We start from the raw sequence: 21,325 nt of genomic DNA on the forward strand, positions 1-21,325 counted from the left end.
CGCTTGCGGAGAAGCCAAAGGTCAGAGGTCGCGAATCCGTCATGGCGGCGCTGTGTCGGACCCGTGCCGTGACTGCCGAGAGTCATTTTCTGCGAGTGTTTCTCTTTTCTCGATCCTGTCGAGGAGCAGGTACTGAGAGTGGCTCCGGAAGCGAGAGTTCTAATTCTACGGAGCCTAGGCCGCGCCCAGGCGGCTTCGCAAGCGCTTTGGAGCGGCACTCGGAGCTGCAGCGGAAGGCGGAGCTCGCCCGGACGAGGGTGAGTCGCGAGAGCTAAGCCTGGCACTCGTTGGCGGGCGGGGCCGGAGTTGGGGGCGGAGCCCGCAGGCGGGGTGGGAGGCGGAGTCACGATGGAGCCGGGGGCAGGGCGGAGCTTGACGTCGTTGTTGGGCCCGGCGAAGTTGGGTGAGACCGAGAGGCGGAGCCGGGGGCGGGGCCCAGCGTAGGAAGTAAAGTTTGGGCTGGTCGCTTGGAACAGCGTGTGGTCGTGTTCTTCCTCGGTTTGTTGTACTTCAGTATGGTATCTACATGTTGGGCCTGCATTGTCCACACTCCTTTGCACGCGTCTTCTGAATTGAATGCTATAAGGGAAACCAGCAGCGAGAGCTGCCGGCGGCGCGTCTAGGGCGACTCCTGGGACTCCGAGTGGGACTCAGCTGGAAGAGGCTGGGCTCTCGGCTTCTCTTGTGCACAGTAGCTGCAGCGTGGAACTTAGTGTCTGGTGTCCCAGGCTCTTCAGAAATATTTAATTCAGTGGATAGGTAAATGACAGAATAAGTGTCATTATGAAGTTAAGCAAGTAATTTAACCTATCAGTACTTCACTTTTTCTGTAAATGACCTTAAAAAAAAAAATCCATCTGCCCCAGGCAATAATTCTGTAAAATACGATGAAATTATTAGATAGGTGAAATGGAAGAAATAGGCAGAAAAACAAATTAGATTTTTTAGAGCTAGCAGACATGAAGTTGGCAGTATTAAACTGTATAAAAGTAAACTCCCAATTTCTGTACTTAGCCCCCTGGGAACCAGTCCCAAACAGTTCACAGACAGGTAGTGTCCTGGGTTACAGAAAACTGCACAGTGCTTGACTCTTAGTGGGCACTCCGTGTTTGCCAGATGCGTGAATGAAGGAATAGAACGCACAGTGCACATTTGAACTTCAAGACAGCCTGGGCAGTCTTTGAATTGAGATTTCTGTGTGACTGCTCACAAACAGTTGAACAAGTGAGGATAGCACAGGCTTGAGCATGTTAATAAAACGTGCTAGTCCAGAATAAAACAGAGCAAGAACAATCATCAGAGTAATAAGAAAACCGAACATACCACGTTAGTTTTATTTTAGTGTCGGACAGGACTGAAGCGACTTAGCAGCAGCAGCAACTGCTGCTATTGGAGGTATTCAGTATTTTTCTGATATATTTATGATGAAGACTATGAGTAATTGATAGGTATTGGTGTAAAGATTCGATTTTGTGAAAAATCATTTCGCTCTTCGAAATTTCTGGAACCATTTAATTGCAGAGTATCCTGACATTACAAGATGAATAAAGTTTGTCTTTATTGTGTGAAGTTGAACGGTTGGTTCTCTGAAGACCTACAAGACCTTTTAGAACTAACACCCAAAAAAGATGTCCTTTTCATTATAGGGGACTGGAATGCAAAAGTAGGAAGTCAAGAAACACCTGGTGTAACAGGCAAATTTGGCCTTGGAATACGGAATGAAGCAGGGGAAAGACTAATAGAGTTTTGCCAAGAAAATGCACTGGTCATAACAAACACCCTCTTCCAACAACACAAGAGAAGACTCTGTATGTGAACATCACCAGATGGTCAACACCGAAAACAGATTGATTATATTCTTTGCAGCCAAAGATGGAGAAGCTCTATACAGTCAGCAAAAACAAGACCAGGAGCTGACTGTGGCTCAGATCATGAACTCCTTATTGCCAAATTCAGACTTAAATTGAAGAAAGTAGGGAAAACCACTAGGCCATTCAGGTATGACCTAAATCAAATCCCTTATGATAATACAGTGGAAGTGAGAAATAGATTTAAGGGCCTAGATCTAATAGATAGAGTGCCTGATGAGCTACGGAATGAGGTTCATGACATTGTACAGGAGACAGGGATCCAGACCATCCCCATGGAAAAGAAATGCAAAAAAGCAAAATGGCTGTCTGGGGAGGCCTTACAAATAGCTGTGAAAAGAAGAGAAGCGAAAAGCAAAGGAGAAAAGGAAAGATATAAACATCTGAATGCAGAGTTCCAAAGAATAGCAAGAAGAGATAAGAAAGCTTTCTTCAGCAATCAATGCAAAGAAATAGAGGAAAACAACAGAATGGGAAAGACTAGGGATCTCTTCAAGAAAATCAGAGATACCAAAGGAACATTTCATGCAAAGATGAGCTCGATAAAGGACAGAAATGGTATGGACCTAACAGAAGCAGAAGACATTAAGAAGAGATGGCAATAATCCACAGAAGAACTGTACAAAAAAGATCTTCACGACCCAGATAATCACGATGGTGTGATCACTGACTTAGAGCCAGACATCCTGGAATGTGAAGTCAAGTGGGCCTTAGAAAGCATCACTACGAACAAAGCTAGTGGAGGTGATGGAATTCCAGGGGAGCTATTTCAAATCCTGAAAGATGATGCTGTGAAAGTGCTGCACTCAATATTCCAGCAAATTTGGAAAACTCAGCAGTGGCCACAGGACTGGAAAAGGTCCGTTTTCATTCCAATCCCAAAGAAAGGCAATGCCAAAGAATGCTCAAACTACTGCACAATTGCAGTCATCTCACACACTAGTAAAGTAATGCTCAAAATTCTCCAAGCCAGGCTTCAGCAATATGTGAACCGTGAACTTCCTGATGTTCAAGCTGGTTTTAGAAAAGGCAGAGGAACCAGAGATCAAATTGCCAACATCCGCTGGATCATGGAAAAAGCAAGAGAGTTCCAGAAAAACATCTATTTCTGCTTTATTGACTATGCCAAAGCCTTTGACTGTGTGGATCACAATAAACTGTGGAAAATTCTTCAAGAGATGGGAATACCAGACCACCTGATCTGCCTCTTGAGAAACCTGTATGCAGGTCAGGAAGCAACAGTTAGAACTGGACATGGAACCACAGACTGGTTCCAAATAGGAAAAGGAGTTCGTCAAGGCTGTATATTGTCACCCTGTTTATTTAACTTCTATGCAGAGTACATCATGAGAAACACTGGACTGGAAGAAACACAGCTGGAATCAAGATTGCCAGGAGAAATATCAATAACCTCAGATATGCAGATGACACCACCCTTATGGCAGAAAGTGAAGAGGAACTCAAAAGCCTCTTGATGAAAGTGAAAGTGGAGAGTGAAAAAGTTGGCTTAAAGCTCAACATTCAGAAAACGAAGATCATGGCATCCGGTCCCATCACTTCATGGGAAATAGATGGGGAAACAGTGGAAACAGTGTCAGACTTTATTTTTCTGGGTTCCAAAATCACTACAGATGGTGACTGCAGCCATGAAATTAAAAGACGCTTACTCCTTGGAAGGAAAGTTATGACCAACCTAGATAGCATATTCAAAAGCAGAGACATTACTTTGCCAACAAAGGTTCGTCTAGTCAAGGCTATGGTTTTTCCTGTGGTCATGTATGGATGTGAGAGTTGGACTGTGAAGAAGGCTGAGCGCCGAAGAACTGATGCTTTTGAACTGTTGTGTTGGAGAAGACTCTTGAGAGTCCCTTGGACTGCAAGGAAATCCAACTAGTCCATTCTGAAGGCGATCAGCCCTGGGATTTCTTTGGAAGGAATGATGCTAAAGCTGAAACTCCAGTACTTTGGCCACCTCATGTGAAGAGTTGACTCATTGGAAAAGACTCTGATGCTGGGAGGGATTGGGGGCAGGAGGAGAAGGGGACGACAGAGCATGAGATGGCTGGATGGCATCACTTACTCGATGGACGTGAGTCTGAGTGAACTCGGGGAGTTGGTGATGGACAGGGAGGCCTGGCGTGCTGCGATTCATGGGGTTGCAAAGAGTCGGACATAATTGAGCAACTGATCTGATCTGATCTGATCTGATTGTGTGATCAGGATTTTTGAAAAAAAATTGTAAAGTATAAAAGTGATGTTGTGAAGGGAGAAAATAAATAGCATTGAAGGTTACTAAGTGCATATAAAAGCCTCCTTTCCCTCATTTTCTCAAAGCTGGAATGTGTATTTTTATAAATGCATACTACTAGAGATTTTATGTATGCATATATGAATATAAGTTAATTATATATACAGATATACTTAAAAACATGCAGGTTTTTTAACTACATCCTTAATGTTTAAGAATGAAACTTCTTGATTCAGACGATCTTGCTTTGAATTATGATTCTTCTATCATTCTGCCTGCCAATACAGGAGATGGGGGTTTAATTCCTGGATGGGAAAGAACCCCTGGAGAAGGAAATGGCAACCCACTCCTTTAGTCCTGCCTGGGAAATCCCATTGTCAGAGTCTGATATGGCTACAGTCCTTGGAATTGCAAAGAACTGGACATGACTTAGCCACCAGGTGGCTCAGTGGTAAGGAATCCACCTGCCAATGCAGAAGATGCTGGAGACGCCAGTTCAATCCCTGGGTCAGTAAGATCCCCTAGAGTAGAAAATGGCAACTTGCTTCAGTATTCTTGCCTAGAAAATTCCATGAACAGAGGAACCTGGTGGGCTACAGTCCATGGGGTTGCAAAGAGTCAGACACAACTGAGCACACCCTTATCCATATATATGGGATATATACTGACTAAAAGTATACACACGCAGTTTGAGTTTTGATAGATACACACTGCACCACACTCCCACTTACAGTGTGTGACAGTGCCTGTTTCCTCACCCACTTATACATGTGGGGTATTATTAGTAGATTTTCTTGGTATTGGGCAGTCAAAATACAGAAATTGTTATCCCTCACTTCTGATACTAGTTTGTAATTTTTATCAATAATTGCATGTTCACAGTTTTTTACTTAATATTAAGTAAATTCTATGAATTTGAACTGATAAAATGTACTTATACCACCAAAATACTATGCTTATTTTTATATATATTGGGTTCTATATAAGATTTAATTTGTAACATGGTTTCTGCTTTAAAGATAGCTTTTGGAGCCAGACATTTTAGCCAGCTGTTCCCTAAACAAAGCATGATATCTTTACCTTTGTTCTTCCCCCTAAAATTAGCTTCCCTGCCTACAAATTCTGTAGTAAAAATTATCTCTTGTTTTAGGCCTTTATCATCTCTCCAACCAGGTGAGACTTATATTGAAAGTCCAGGGGCTTTGATTAAAATGTGTGTGTGTGTGCGCACTTAGTCATGTCTGACTCTTTGCGACCCATTGAACTGTAGCCCTCCAGGCTCCTTTGTCCATGGATTCTCCAGGCAAGAATACTGGAATGGGTTACCATGCCGTCCCCCAGGAATCTTCCCAACCCAGGAATTGAGCCTGCATCTTTTGTGTCTCCTGTATTGCAGCCGGATTCTTTACTTGCTGAGCCATCAGGAAAGCATATACACACACACACACACACACACATACATACATACACATACACACACACACACATATATATATATGAAAGTGAACATATACACACACATATATATATGAATGAATGAAAGTTAACCTTGTACCCAATGGTTAAATTCTTATCTTTAAAATGTAGACACATGTATCTATATGTGCACCTCAGAAATACGAAATATTCAGTAAGAACCAAGTAAGTTATCCTTAAAAGGAACTTTCCCCTGCAGGCGGGAATTTAATCAAGGACAATTCATGTGAATTGCCTATTTCAGCGATCTCAAGTGATCTCAAGTTTCAGTGACCTGAAAGTCCATTTATTCGTCCATGCTCACTTATTCATTTCTCTTTTCCTTGGTTCATTATTTTAAGATATTCATGTGTCTCTGTAAAGTGTTTTATTTTTTGGTAGGATGGGGACCAAGTCCTTTTCATTTTTGTAACCAACGTAACACACGCTTAGTATAGAGGACCTGGTAAATATTTGCTAAATGTTACATTTTTAAAGTCAATTGCCTTTTTCCTTTTAAAAATATTTTAAAACCTTTAACCCTCTTATGGCACTTAGTAATAGTAGTAGTTTAGTCGCCAAGTCGTGTCCGACTCTTGCAACCCCATGCACTGTAGCCTGCCAGGCTCCTGTGTCCATGAGATTCTCCAGGCAAGGATACTGGAGGGGAGGGGGCGGGGGGCGGGGGCGGGTTGCCATTTCCTCTAGGGAACAGAGATTTGTAGACCCTGTTAAGCCGATTGGGAGCTGTGGAGTAGTGAAAAACCCATGTTATAGCCACCAGGTGGCAACAGTTGAGCAAAAAACTGGTTTTCTGCTTTATGAACGTTACTGTTTCTTAACAGTAGAGGGTGGCATGTTACTTTACAGCACGTTGAGAAAATGGGTTGCAAGAATTTTTAAGGCCGCACAGAACATTTTATTGTTTTAGGATGATGAGTAACTATTTTAGCTGATTTATGTAGAATACTGATGTTATAATACACTTTATAGTTTCATTTTAGCAATATATTAGATAGATTTTATGTAAAAATTTTTAAAATTTTCATGAATATTTCTTATTGGTATTTTTTATTTCAAAATGATGGAATATTCCAACCGAATATTTAAATCAGATATTTTGTCTTTTCAGAATACTGAAAAATCCCAAAATAGCTTATTTGAAGGATTGGTTTCAGTTGTCTTATTTTTAATATAAGTCTTCTAAATTCATATACTGGCAATACTCATACAGCTTTATTTACCCCTTTGTTTTCTCACTAGTTTTATATTGACAACTTAAAAAATTACACCAATGTTTTAAAAACTAATATATAAAGAAATGAAGCAAAACATTTCTGGTTTTAACCATAGTATTCCCTGATTTTTACATTATAGAATTCTAGGAGAATTATCTCCAAGTTAGTAATACAAGCCTTCTGAAATATTTAGTTTCATAGTAGAGTAAAACATTTTCAAAGCAGGTTTAGAGGAAATGACCAGTTAATATAATAACAATGAAAGAGTGTATTGAGGTAGATATAAATCTCTAAGGAAAGTAGGTTTTTATCAACAGCTGTAATATACATATTGATATAAATAGTACTGCTGCTGCTGCTGCTGCTAAGTCGCTTCAGTCGTGTCCAACTCTGTGCGACCCCATAGACGGCAGCCCACCAGGCTCCCCCGTCCCTGGGATTCTCCAGGCAAGAACACTGGAGTGGGTTGCCATTTCCTTCTCCAATGCATGAAAGTGAAAAGTGAAAGTGAAGTAGCTCAGTCGTGTCTGACTCTTAGCGACCCCATGGACTTCGGCCCATTAGGCTCCTCCGTCCATGGGATTTTCCAGGCAAGAGTGCTGGAGTGGGGTGCCATTGCCTAAAAGAAAAGATGAATATATTCTGTATGTATTCTGTTTCTTGGGTGGTAATATGCTCTGATCATATACAATCAGACTCCTATGATTTCCCAAGTCAGCATTAGCTTTCACTTATTATGTCTCTTTCCTAACTCTTATTTTTACTTAGACATCTCACTTTCTTCTAATATGTTTGGATTTTCCTTTATTTTGTTTTTACTTTTAAAGGTTTTATTAAGATTTTTCTTGTGATTAATTTTTCTAATGTGATTATGATGCTTAAGTTTGTTTTTATCTGTTGGCATTAAATAACAGGAAGTAAAGAAAGCAATAGCATTTGAGTGGAGCCTGGTTTGTAGGGATTTAGGAATAAAATTAAATGGTGATTATCCCATTTGTCTTCTCCCTCTCTTTGTAAACCTTGGGGCACTCTGCTATTGTCAGCTGGCAAACGTGGAGTGATAGACGCCCAGTCCAGAAGTCAGCGACTCAAGTCCTCTGGCCTCTGACCAGCTACTCAGGTTGAGATGGTCACATCCTCCCAAAGGAGATAAATGCACACTGGAGCAGAGGATGTGTATCCCAGAGAAATGAAAACTTATGTTCATATAAAAACTTACACAGAAGTGGCCATAGGAGATTTATTTATTTATTATAGCCAAAAACTGAAAACAGCCCAGATGTCCTTCAACTGGTCAATGGTTAAACATAACGTGGTATATCTATCTTGTGGAATATGACTCAGCAGTAAAGAGGAACCAGTGATTGATACATACAGCAACTTGAATTGCTCTCAAGTGAGTTATGCTTTGTGAAAAAAGCCAATCCCAAGGAGTTACATACTTTGTGATTCTGTTTATATGACATTATTGAAATAGTGTAATTACTGAGATGGGGAACAGATATATGGTTGCTAAGAGTTAGGATAGGGCAGAAGGGAGATAAGGAGTGGAAGGACAGCACAAGGGATCGTCGTGGTGATGGAACGTCCTGTGACTTGACTCTGGTGGTGTATATGTGAACCTTCACATATGATAAAAGTATATAGAACTAAATATACACACAAATGATTACACCTGAAACTGGTGAAATCTGAATACTACTGATGGATTACATCAATGTCACTTTCCTGGTTGTAATATACTGTGATTTACAAGATATTACCATTGGGAGAACTGATAAACATTGTAGGAGCTCTCCATGTATTATTTCTTGCAATTGCATGTGAATTTACAATGGTCTCAAAATAGAAAATTTAATTTAAAGAGAAGTTGCATTTCAGTAGTCTGCCAGGTCCAGCACTAGTCAGCCCAGTGAAGTCCATAAGCGTGACCCCATTATCCCACATAATTAATGATTTTTTTAGTTAGAAATAATGCTATTTGGAATACCATGACAATGAACATGAGAATCTGTAAGTTCATGAATGGTGGTTTTGGTAGAAGCTTTGTGGGCAGGGAAGGCAAATCCATATTCAGAATAAATGTCCATTCCAGTGATAAATATATCACTGCCCTTTCCATTTCAAATAGTCCTATGTCGCCAATTTGCTACCAGGTGGCTGGCCGATGCTCCCAGGGAATCATACTGTCTTGGAAGCTTAGTATTGGTTTCTGCCATGGTAGATTGGTCATTTAGCAGTGACTATAGCCAGATCACTACTCACAGGGTGAATGGAAGTCAGTATTCCCGAATCTATGCACAAGTTCCATACCACAGAAATTCAGGGGCCTAGCAGCTGGTAAAATTTCTAGTTGGCCAGTGGTCTGGGCCATGTTGAGATACTCTTCCTACCCCCAAGACAGAAGCACATCCCTGCTGTCATGGAAACTTTGTTCTTGAACCCACTGGGGAGGTGGGCAAGAGTATCAGGGAGAGAGGTTGACTGACTCCACATGACTAGCTGTCTTGTCCCTTGATTATTAAGATTCTTCTCTGCTGAAGAAATTATTCACGTGTGACTCATTTATTTTTTCACTCTGTGCCTGTTTGAGAGAGATCTGTCTTCCTATCTCTCTCTTTTTTTTTTTTTTTTTAACTTTACAATGTTTTTTTTTTTTTTTTTTTTTTTATTTTTAAACTTTACAAATTGTATTAGTTTTGCCAAATATCAAAATGAATCCGCCACAGGTATACATGTGTTCCCCATCCTGAACCCTCCTCCCTCCTCCCTCCCCATACCATCCCTCTTCCCAGACCTTCTTGTCACATATTTCCCAATCCTGTTTCTGCTAAATCTCTGACCATCCAGCACAATCATTAGTCACTTGACACAAATCATTTTTGGTCCTCACTTTAGGCCATCTGTCTTTGCAGAAAGATAATCCTTCAAGTGCCCTGCTCAGAGCCCTCTACTGCTGTCGTTCAGGGCTACGGTAGTTCTGCATACGCTACTCATAGAGACCTCTCAGAATACTCGTTGTCCATCTCTGTACTGCAAGCATCACGTCTGCCAGGTTATAAAACTCAAGTAGTAGAAGAGCTTGCCTGATGACTTGCACCTCTTGCAGAGTCTTAGCTTGTTCTGGGCCCCACTCAACACTGGCAGCTTTTTGGGTTATTTGTTAAAAGAATTGAAGAAACATGTCCATATGAAGTATTTGTTGCCTCCAAAAATCAAAGAGACCCATTAAGCACTGAGCTTCTTTGTGGTAGGAAAGGATATCTCGACATAGCCCAGACCTGTGGCCCCCTGGGAATTTCAACCAAGGCCCAGCATTTTTGTGAGATTCATTTCCCACCCTCTGGCATAGAGGTGTCTTACCATGTGTCGAGAGTAGTTGCAGTTTTCTGCTTCCAGGTCAAGTCAGTGTGTGTAATGGAGTAGCATACTGTCCTGTGGAATGGAGTGGCCTTCAGAGTCTATGTAAACTAGACTGTGGCATAGAGCTAGAGAGTTAATGTAACCCCGAGGTATATCATCTTTACTAACAGGTCTAGAAAAAGAAAGCATTTGTTAGATAATTATTGCATGCCAGGTGCTGAGGGATATTTTAATTTACTCCAGCCATGAAATCACATCTGGAACAACAGCTGCAATTGGAGTTACCCCTTGATTAAGTTTATGACAATAAATTGTCCTTCTGGAAGACCTGTCTGTTTTCTTCAGGGCCTCGTAGGCAAGTTGAATGCGGATGTGGTAGGAGTCACTACCCTGCATCTTCCAGGTCCTTGACAGAGGTGCTGACTGCTGCAGTGCCCTAGGAAGGTGGTATTTTGCCTTTGACTTACTTCTTTGGTAGGTAGCGGAAGTTCTCACTTGGCCATTCCTACTCTAATAGCCTTCACTCCACAGATCAAGGAACCGGTGTGGAGATCCTGCCAGTGGCTGACTATACATGTTCCAGTTGTGCATTCTAGGGAGAATAACCATAGAGCAGGTTCATGAGATAGATCTGAGCTAAAACTCCATTTATCATGCAATCTCCATAAGCCCTTGTTCTGACTGGCACTGAATTTGTTCTGGAAGAGTTAGTGTCAGTTCAGATTATCTCTGATAAGTCTGCTAATTTCTCCTCCCTCAGTTCTGGTAAATAGCCACAGACCCCTTTGGGAAAGCTGGAAGGAAGATTGGTGGTCCAGATTTCGGGTTTGGTAATAGCATCCTTCCGCAAGGGGACACAACCTCCTTTTTATTTGAAAAGCTTGATGTCTGGGAATTGGTTCAAGGGAATTGGTTCAAGGGAATTGGTTCAAGGGAATTGGTTGAGGGGCCGTGAGTTTCATATGTGGTGATTCAAATCAGACTTTTGTTCTCTAGAATTAGAGTTTTCCCATCTGTTTTATTTCTAAGGACACCATAACCAACCAGCCAGTACCAGAAAACTCTACAGGTTGTTAGGCTCTGCAGCATTATGATAACCATGCCCATCATGTTGTTGGCTAAGAAGTGCTGACCTGACTCCTGCCACTAAAGAATCTCATTTTCCCATTGAGTTCAGGGAGCTCTTGTTGGCAGCGGTTCTCACTGTTAGTCCTGGCCTATGGAGAACAGCTACCACATGGCTCTCAGAAATGCTGGGACTCCCTTCTCAAAGGTGTTTCTCTTAGTCTTGGTAAAGTATGTATCTTATAGATCCTCCTGGGGCCATAATAAGAGGTGGTGAACAGATCATAAATAATAAATCCATCCTAACGTTATATTCTCTTCTAGCCTTTGAACACCTTTCTCAATGGTATACTAAGGAAGTTCTGGTATTTCAACTTCATCTAGTATAGTCTGTCATTGGGTCCAGGTTTCATTCAGTCCCCCAAGCAAGCTATTAAAAGCCTCTTCCAGCCACTTAAGCTAATATATTGTATCTGAATCTCTGCCTGTGCATGAGTGCTAAGTTGCTTCAGTTGTGTCCGACTCTTTGCAACCCTTTAAACTGTAGCCTGTCAGGTTCCTCTGTCCGTGGGGTTCTCTAGGCAAGAATACTGGAGTGGGTTGCCATGCCCTCCTCCAGGGGATCTTTCCAACCCAGGGATCGAACCTGGGTCTCCTGCATTGCAGGCAGATTCTTTTAACATCTGAACCACCCAGGAAGCCCCAGTGATGACTGGGTCTATAATGAATTGATTAGCTTTTTTTTAAGCTACATTTTAGGGGGTGATGGTCCTACCAGAGGCATATTTTGAGAGCTTTACATGTGGCTATTTATTTAATCCTCATAACAGCCCTGTGAAATAGGCATAATTATTAACCCCCTTTTATATGTGAGTAAACAGTAGCACAGAGAGTCTAAGTATATTGCCCCAACCGCAGAGCAGGTGAGCGGACCGTCAGGACTTGAGCCACACAGTCCAACCTCAGAGCCTTGAGGAGCCTGTGCTCCTACTCCAGGCCTTACCAACTGCTCATGCCTTGCCAGACAGCTGTCATTTTGATTCTTTTCTTTCCTGATGGACTGAGTTACCTGTTGCTGCATAATCAGCTCTCCAGACTTATTTCTCTAGAGCATTTATTTATTTAATTATTTTTTTTAGAGAAGAGAAAAAATGTATTTATTTTGCCAGGGCAATAAACACCTTATTTCTAGGTGTGGTGCATGTGGCCTTTCTGTCAAATGTTCTGTGCTGGACAGAAAATTGCCTTCCCTGACTATATTCTTTTAATTATTCCACTTGTTTTCAGCCTCGCTTCTCATTCCAGCTTTCTATAATTCCTGGCATGATGGAGTCCTGTGCCTTTATGGGATTCTTCAGAATAGATTGGCTTGTTTTCATAGGTTCTTCCTTCTGTGTATTTTTAGCTGCAGTTTCCTTCACTCTCCTTCACTAGTTATCACCCTTCTGCATGCTTTTGGTCCACTAGAAAGTTGTTTAAATTTCTTGCATACTTTTTGTCTCCATTCTGTTCTCTTTAATATTGGCAGTTTGTAATTTTTTTGTTCATTCTTTTACCATCATTGGGCTTCCCTAGGAGCTCAGCTGGTAAAGAATCTGCCTGCAATGCAGGAGACCCTGGTTCAATTCCTGGGTTGAGAAGATCCTCTAGAGAAGGGATAGGCTACCCACTCCATTATTCTTGGGCTTCCCTGAGGGCTCAGCAGGTAAAGAATGTGCCTGCAATGCAGGAGACCCAGGTTTCATCCCTAGGTTGGAAAGATCCCCTGGAGAAGAGAACGGCTGCCCAGTCCAGTATTCTGGCCTGGAGAAGCCTTGGGGTCACAAAGAGTCAGACACAGCTGAGCGACTTTCACTTTCTTTCTTTACCATCTCTGAATGGAATTTCAGAGGGAGGGAGAGAAAAATGTTAAGGTTCCACTGTGCCATCTTGAACCACTACTCCATTAATTTTACTAAAAGAACTTTGTTATAAGCATAGCATTTATTGGTTAGGGTTGAAGAAACTAAAGTTGTTGTAGTGCAGTTAATAGAAGGACATAATTTTTAATTTACCTGTCAGAGAAGACACATGTAAAAATGTTTTTCTTGTTAACTAATATGAAGTAAGGTACAAATACCATTTCATTATTTTTGTTACTGTTTGTGTTAAAAGAGGGAGCTGGGTAGGATTTGTCTTCCCCTTTCAACAGTTTATTACTTTATAAAACCATTTTATATTGTAGAATATTTAAGAATTCCTACTCCTAAACTTGAGAGGTAGCCAACCTTTTCATTAACAAGTGAGAAGACAGATCCAGAGAGGTTAAGTGACAGTCAAGATGTTTAGCTATTTAGTGGCTGAGTTACTCATAGAACCCGATTTCCTGAATATTTATTATTCTGCTGTACTGTTTGCTTCCTTTTAAGTTTTTTAGTCATGTTTGTACTTTCCATCTTTTGAAGCAACTTGTATTTAAAATCACTTTTCAGCCTGTCACATGGTGGTGAGTAGCAGATATGGTATTCATGTGTGAAAGGAGGTGCCTGCACTCACTGCTATCTCGTGCTTCCTCTGATTCCAAGCTGTATATTAAATATCTTCATATGCATGATAGTTTTATACATATTAATTTATGCATATTCTTTATAGGCTTCCCAGGTGGCTCAGTGGTAAAGAATCCCCCTGCCATTGCAAGAGACACAGGAGATGAGCGTTCGATCCTTAGGTCTAGAAGATCCCCTAGAGAAGAAAATGGCAACTCACTGCAGTAGTCTTGCCTGGAAAATTCTATGGACAGAGGAGCCTGGTGGGCTACAGTCTTTTGGGTCACAAAGAACTGGGCATGGCTGAATGACCACTCATCAATGCACATATGCTTTATATATTAAAAAAATTTAAGTAATACCTCCACCCCCAAAAAATAGATGAAGAAAAAGAAAGAAGTGGGTTGCCATTTCCTTTTCCAGGGGATCTTCCCTACCCAGGGATTGAACCTGTGTCTCCTGCAGTGGCAGGCGAATTCTCTACTAATGAGCCCCAGGGAAGCCCAAAGATGAGTGCTGCTGCCAAGTTGCTTCAGTTGTGTCTGACTCTGTATGACCCCATAGATGGCAGCCCACCAGGCTCCTCCGTCCATGGGATTTTCCAGGCAAGAGTACTGGAGTGGGTTGCCATTGCCTTCTCAGCCAAAGATGAGTAGAAGGCACATAAATCTGTACTCATGGATTTCTGAAAAAGCATGTGTTTGGAAAAAAATTTTTGTAAGTTAAAAAAAAAAAAAGAAATAATCGCCCTGTATTATATATGCAACCCTACTTCAAATAAATTCAGTATGTAAAACAACTTCTAGAAATGAGTAACACAAAACAGTTAAAGCTGCCTTTCCTTTAAAATTTTATTTTAGGAAAAGAAAATTACAGCATTAAAATATAATGTTAAAATTAAAGTCAGGTCATTAAAAAATATTATGTAACAAGAACTGCTAATTCAGACTACTAATTATATGACCCATAATCATTTTTATCTTAATGTCTATTTAAATTTGTATTAAAACTATAGTCACTTTCATTAACCTGTATTCAAAGGCTTTTTTTTTTTTTTGCAGATAGTCACATAGGAATGAGGACTTCCCTGCTGGCTCAGACAGTAAAGAACACCTGCAGTGAGGGAGACCTGGGTTCGATCCCTGGGTTGGGAAGATTGCCTGGCGGAGAGCATGGCAACCCACTCCAGTATTCTTGCCTGGAGAATTCCGTGGACAGAGGAGTCTGGAGGGCTACAGTTCGTGGGGTCACAAAGAGTCAGACTCGACTGAGTGACTAAGTATAGCAATGAAGCCAGTTACCTTCTTGGATACCCTTCGTGCATACTCCCCTCCTCACCCACTCCTCACCCCAGGCCTGAGGCTTTGTCTAAGGACGGTTCTTACCTGCTCACCTTCCAGATTGCACCCGGGGCCACCACATCTCCACCCAAGCACAGATGCCTGCTTTTCTCTGGCTCTTCAAGGAGGAAAAGAATGAGGAGGAAGCTGAAGAGTGTACCTGACTTTTTAAAGCAAGATTTTATTTCAGTGTTTTTATTATTGCTGCAAAACAAATATACAGCAAATTGACTTTTAAAAACTTCCCCTGTAAGCTATTACTCTATATGTATGTGTGTGAGTTGCTCAGTCGTGTCTGAATCTTTGTGACCGCTCCAGGCTCCTCTGTCCATGAGATTTCCCAGAATACTGGAGTGGGTTGGCATTCCCTTCTCCAGGGGATCTTCCCAACCCAGTGATCGAACCCTGGTCTCCTGCAATGCAGGCAGATTCTTTACCGTCCAAGTCACCAGAGAAGCCAAGAGGTGGTGGCTGCATGGGCACAGAAGCTGTCACTGTGCTTACCATATTATACCTTTGCATTGAATTACATGCGTATCAATGTCTCTTTTCATATTTAGGGCTCTCCGAAAAATGTGGAATCCTTCGCATCTATGCTGAGACATTCTCCTCTTACACAGATGGGACCTGCAAAGGATAAAATAGTCATTGGGCGAATCTTTCATATCGTGGAGAACGATCTTTATATAGATTTTGGCGGCAAGTTTCATTGTGTATGTAAAAGACCGGAAGTGGATGGAGAGTAAGTAGAATCATTTCCAGATGCTTTAAGAGTGTGCATAAAAGTTGAGATATCTCAAAAGTATTGTTGGACTTTAAGTGGTGATTTTTTGAAAAGATAAAAAATAGGATTATTTCTCTTCATCATGCTAGTTAGTCCACATAGGCCAAGTTCACATCATGTTATATTAGTCAAGTTAGGCTAGGCTAGATTCATGTCTTCTCAAAGCAGTGAGATCAGTTTTGGGGAAGATTTGAATGTCCATCCTGATAATAAACCGTTCCACATCATAAAATTAAAACCATCTTTGGAGTAAATAATACATGCTGTTCAACCCATTGTGTGTATAACTTTTGTGCCTCTTCTTTTTCACAGTCTCCATCTGCCTTTCAAGAGAAACCTCTAATTTCTCTTTCTTTATGTTCTTTTCTCTTATTGTACCAAATTCTGATTCTTTATCATATTTTTTTCTTCCTGTTTTGCATCTGCTCTCTGGATTACCATTTTTCCTATTATTTGAACAGAATTCATTCTGTTTATAGTCTTTGTAGATAAAGATAATTGTGAATATAAATATGCCTTATGAAACCCACTAAGTTGGGAGACCTGGGAATAGAATATAAAGAGGGAACAGAGATGCAGACCTAAAACTCTGAGATTGGAAAACGATAGCAAGATGGAAATGAATTTTTTCTATAAATTTTTAATATATACAAATATAAAGAAACATGTATATCACTGGCATTTGCCAGTTTATAATAAATTTGGCTGAGCAGGTAAAATATTCATAATTCAGCAGACTTATATATAAAATGCATCTTTTTATAAAGCTAATACCTGCTGGTCTGGCTTCACATTAGGTCAACTTGTAAGAATAAGGATGGCCAGTTCAACTGGGTGGCATCCATGGTGGCATGATGTAAAAAGCTTATCAGTTGTAGGGAGGAGAAGAAAGAATTTCTTTACATGAAATAAAGCAGTACTTCATTTGCAAATGACTGATATATTTTCTATTAATGAAAAATGATCTGCTCTTGCTCTTGCTAACAGTACCCAAGAGTTTAGGATCTCTTCAGTTTGGCAGGCACTGTTTATAAGGGCTCATAAACAAGACAGATTACCTCTCTGCTTCCATGAAGTTGGGGGAACTTACTCTCTTGGGAGAATGGAGAATAGATAATAAACTAGTGCACAAATCAGTTTTAAAAATTGGTAATTAAATGAGTAAGAAGAGGTAATATGATGACAAGATGTTCAGTGAGTAGAAGATAACAGTAATCAGAGAAGAGCTTTTACCCTTACTTCTATTGCTAAATGTTTAAAATGCCACCAGAATGCTTCTTTTTTAAAAAAAGTGATAAACAATTGATAAGGATCCCAAATTGTTTTGGCTAACTGAATATTCTAATTAGGTAAATTACAGCTTTTTAATAAGTTCTGTAGCTTTTTTTGTTTTAATATTCATTTCTGATTGTTGTTTAAAAGAACAAGTTTTCCGTTTTTGTCCCAAGAAGCGTGTTGTCGTTCAGCTGCCAAGTCATGTCCGACTCTTTGCGACCCCATGCACTGCAGCATGCCAGGCTTCCCTGACCCTCATCATCTCCCAGAGTTTCCCCAGGTTCATATCCATTTAATTGGATAGAGTTATGCAAAAAGGCTTCAGAGATTGTTCTGGGAGAAAAGGGGGCAGTTAGGTCCTATTTCAGAGCAGCTCTGCTTTCACTGTTTTTATATATTACAGTTCTGGTAACATCTTGTTCAAGGTGTTGAAGGGAGTGGTGGAGAGTATTTCTATCATACAAAAAAAGTTTGAAAAACACTTTTAAAAGAAAAATTAAGTCTGGAAAGGCATTGCATTAATAGTAATATTTAGAATATTAAGTATAGTATTTAGGCATGAGTAACAGCGTTGTGATCTACTTTGAGTGAGTTGCAAAGTAGGCATATTATAATTACATTCAGAAATTTTGGCAGTGTGGTTGGGGCCTAACTCTTACAGTACCAGCCCAAAAGTTTTAATCATTTTGTTTTTTATTTTTATATTTTTAAATATAAATTTATTTATTTTAATTGGAGGCTAATTACTTTACAATATTGTATTGCTTTTGCCATACATCAGCATGAATCCACCATGGATGTACACATGTTCCCCATCCTGAACCTCCCTCCCACCTCCCTCCCCGTACCATCCCTCTGGGTCATCCCAGTGCACCAGCCCCAAGCATCCTGTATCCTGCATCGAACCTGGACTGGTGATTCGTTTCTTATATGATATTATACATGTTTCAATGCCATTCTCCCAAATCCCACCCTCTCCCTCTCCCACAGAATCCAAAAGACTGTTCTATACATCTGTGTCTCTTTTGTTGTCTTGCATACAGGGTTATCGTTACCATCTTTCTAAATTCCATATAAGTGCGTTAGTATACTGTATTGGTGTTTTTCTTTCTGGCTTACTTCACTCTGTATAATAGGCTCCAGTTTCATCCACCTCATTAGAACTGATTCAAATGTATTCTTTTTAATGGCTGAGTAATACTCCATTGTGTATATGTACCACAGCTTTCTCATCCGTTCATCTGCTGATGGACATCTAGGTTGCTTCCATGTCCTGGCTGTTATAAACAGTGCTGTGATGAACATTGGAGTACATGTGTCTCCATTTTGTTTTTTAAACATCAGTTTATGACTTGGAATCAGAAGTCAGATTATAGCAAATCAAAATGACCCTGGCATTAACTTTTTTGGCAGTTATTGAATTAACTGACTTCTTAAATTTAATCAAGATTTTCTTCTGTAAAACCCATTAACCCATACCAGCACTTCAGTTCAATTCAGTTTAGTCGCTCAGTTGTGTCCAACTCTTTGCGACCCCATGAATTGCAGCACGCCAGGCCTCCCTGTCCATCACCAACTCCCGGAGTTCACCCAAACTCATGTCCATTGAGTTGGTGATGCCATCCAACCATCTCATCTTCTGTTGTCCCCTTCTCCTCCTGCCCTCAATCTTTCCCAACATCAGGGTCTTTTCAAATGAGTCAGCTTTCTTGCATCATGTGGCCAAAGTATATTGGGGTTTCAGCTTCAACATCAGTTCTTCCAATGAACACCCAGGATTGATCTCCTTTAGGATGATATCGGCACTTAGACAATTAGAAACTAATAGTTCTGTACCATAACTGGGCATTTTTGCTTCTTTCATTTGAGATATATATTTAGCAAAAGCTAGTTGTGTTTATTCCCAAACCCATTTATATTATTGCTAAATAATTTATTTGATTATTACATAAATTAATAAAAATGAGTTTCGAAAGGGTCTTTGTTCTTATGAAAGCTAATTTTAATGTTTTAGAAAGGCACCATAAGGGAATCTTTTTAAATAAAATTGCTATTGAATTAATTTAAGTAAACTATAAAGATTGGGATGGGGGCAGCAGTTCTTTCTGTCCCTGTGTTAGTTTAAAGTGACTGACTCTGGCAATCCCAGACTTTGCAGTATAGATATTGTTTATTTAAGGAGATCAGTGCAGAGCTCCAGTGAGTGGACCTCTTCTCAGTAAGAAGGCCTGGCCCCCTCTCAGAATATTTGCATTAATTGCTAAGTTAATATCTCTACAGTTTATGTGTATACTTGTTTTATGGAGTCCTCACTTTGACCTGCTTTTCCATGAACCAATCTATGAGTCAGGGGACTTCTACTGTAACTTAAAAATATAAAGCACTTTTCCCTTTAAACAGTTGTGTGTTATTAGTACAGCACACAATTTCACAAAACTTGTCCTATTGTGGATTAAGATCATTTCGTTTCTATATCTGATAATCCTGATAGCCAGTCTTTTTAAAACATATGTTGGCACCTTATGTACATTATCTGATTTGTTCTGCACAAGAAGCATAGGCAGTAGAAGATATTATCCCCATTTTCCAAATGAAAGTAAGTCTCTGGGCATAAACAAGGTGCTGCAGTCACACAGGTGTAATTAACAAGGCAGAGATTAAAGCCTAGGGCTGTGTGTATCCATCACTCAGGAATGTTCTTTCACTTTGCTGTGCTGCTCTCTAAATCCTACAGCATGTAGCTATTAGTACTAAAGTGTTATAGAAACTTCCTTAAAATAGTCTGACATACGAACCAGCTTAATACCAGGGACCTTGAAAGCAGTATGGTAGTGAATCTCTTTAGAGGTCTGTTAAAGACTGGTAGGTAGTCAGTTCTAATATCCTGGGTTATGGTGTCCATGGTACAGTGTGTTTGGGTAGTATTACCACCAATAATCTAATGGCCAGCAGGTCCAGGCTTTGTTTTGGAATGGTTGTGAATCATGATTGTGGTGACTTCTGTAGTCACAGAAACTAGTTAATGTCTGACAATGATAAGTAGCTTAGAGTCAGCATGCCTCTTGTTATTTGGGAATGACATATTTCAAAAAAGTTTATTTTGCAAAGGGTAGAAAGTTGACTCTTTATGTATAATGCAATTTTTAATTGATTCATTTTATAAAATGTGTCATTTGTTTTCTTGAACCTTATTAGACCTAAAGTTGTTTAACTTGTTTGTCTTTGTTTTGATGACCTAAGGTCATAATTATGAACATTAATTTCTGTATTGTATCACAACTTAAATATATAGAATTATTGTTCCTCAGCCACGTAACCCTCTGGTTTTGTAGTTTTTGTGTTTCACCTTTGGGTGTCATGTTTCTTTTTCTATTTGTATTTGTGTCTGCATTTTTAGCTTTCCTAATTTTCTTCTAATATTCTGATGCCTGGGAAATCAGTCATCAAAATTGTGCTTAAAATAAGACAACTAGAGTTTGAGTAAGGACCTCGCAGCCTCTTAAGTAAGTAAAGTGTATGTACTTTAGTAAGCGAATGTCGATGTGTATCTTGACCACTTCTAAGCTCCCCTGCTTAATTCTCACCGAGTTCTATGGAGACTTGATGTCACCAGATAACTAACTTCCTGATCAGTGACATGTAACCAGGTCGGGGTCTGGCCCCTATGTTGACTAACCTGTTCACTGAAGCCCTTGATAGGGATGGTCACATATCAGAAAAGTGTTTGTTGAATCAATCAAGGTACTGAGTGTCTTGGACAGGAGCAGTTGTCGTGGTTGACTCTTTAACACCTCTAGTAGAAAGAGTAGTGAAAATAGGATGGGATTATTGGATCTCAAATACTACTTGAGATGGTGCCAGTTCTTACAGTGAGTGAAGTGAAAGTCACTCAGTCAGGTCTGACTCTGTGATCCCACGGACTGTACAGTCCATGGAATTCTCCAGCCCAGAATACTGGAGTGTAGCCTTTCCCTTCTCCAGGGGATCTTCCCAACCCAAGGATCGAACCCAGGTCTCCCGCATTGCAGGCGGATTCTTTACCAGCTGAGCCACAAGGGAAGCCCTTGTGCAAAGTATTGCTTTATGGCATTGATTAGTTTGGTTGGCTTGGAATGTACCCATAATACATTTTATTAATCTCAAGAACTAAGTTGCTGATTTTAT

The 21,325-nt window shown here is 40.3% G+C and overlaps 1 protein-coding gene across 1 annotated transcript in view; it reads left to right on the forward strand.

Annotated features, from left to right (window-relative positions):
- Positions 1–21,325, forward strand: part of MRPS28 (mitochondrial ribosomal protein S28) — a 102,253-nt gene continuing 80,928 nt past the window's right edge. The window contains exons 1-2 of the mRNA XM_005898574.2: positions 1–257; positions 15,663–15,844. Of these exons, the coding sequence (XP_005898636.2) occupies positions 42–257; positions 15,663–15,844 (398 nt within the window). The 5' untranslated portion in view covers positions 1–41. The remainder of the gene's footprint in view (positions 258–15,662; positions 15,845–21,325) is intronic.

Source organism: Bos mutus, chromosome 14 (genome assembly GCF_027580195.1).
Source record: "Bos mutus isolate GX-2022 chromosome 14, NWIPB_WYAK_1.1, whole genome shotgun sequence".
Lineage (NCBI taxonomy): Eukaryota > Metazoa > Chordata > Mammalia > Artiodactyla > Bovidae > Bos > Bos mutus.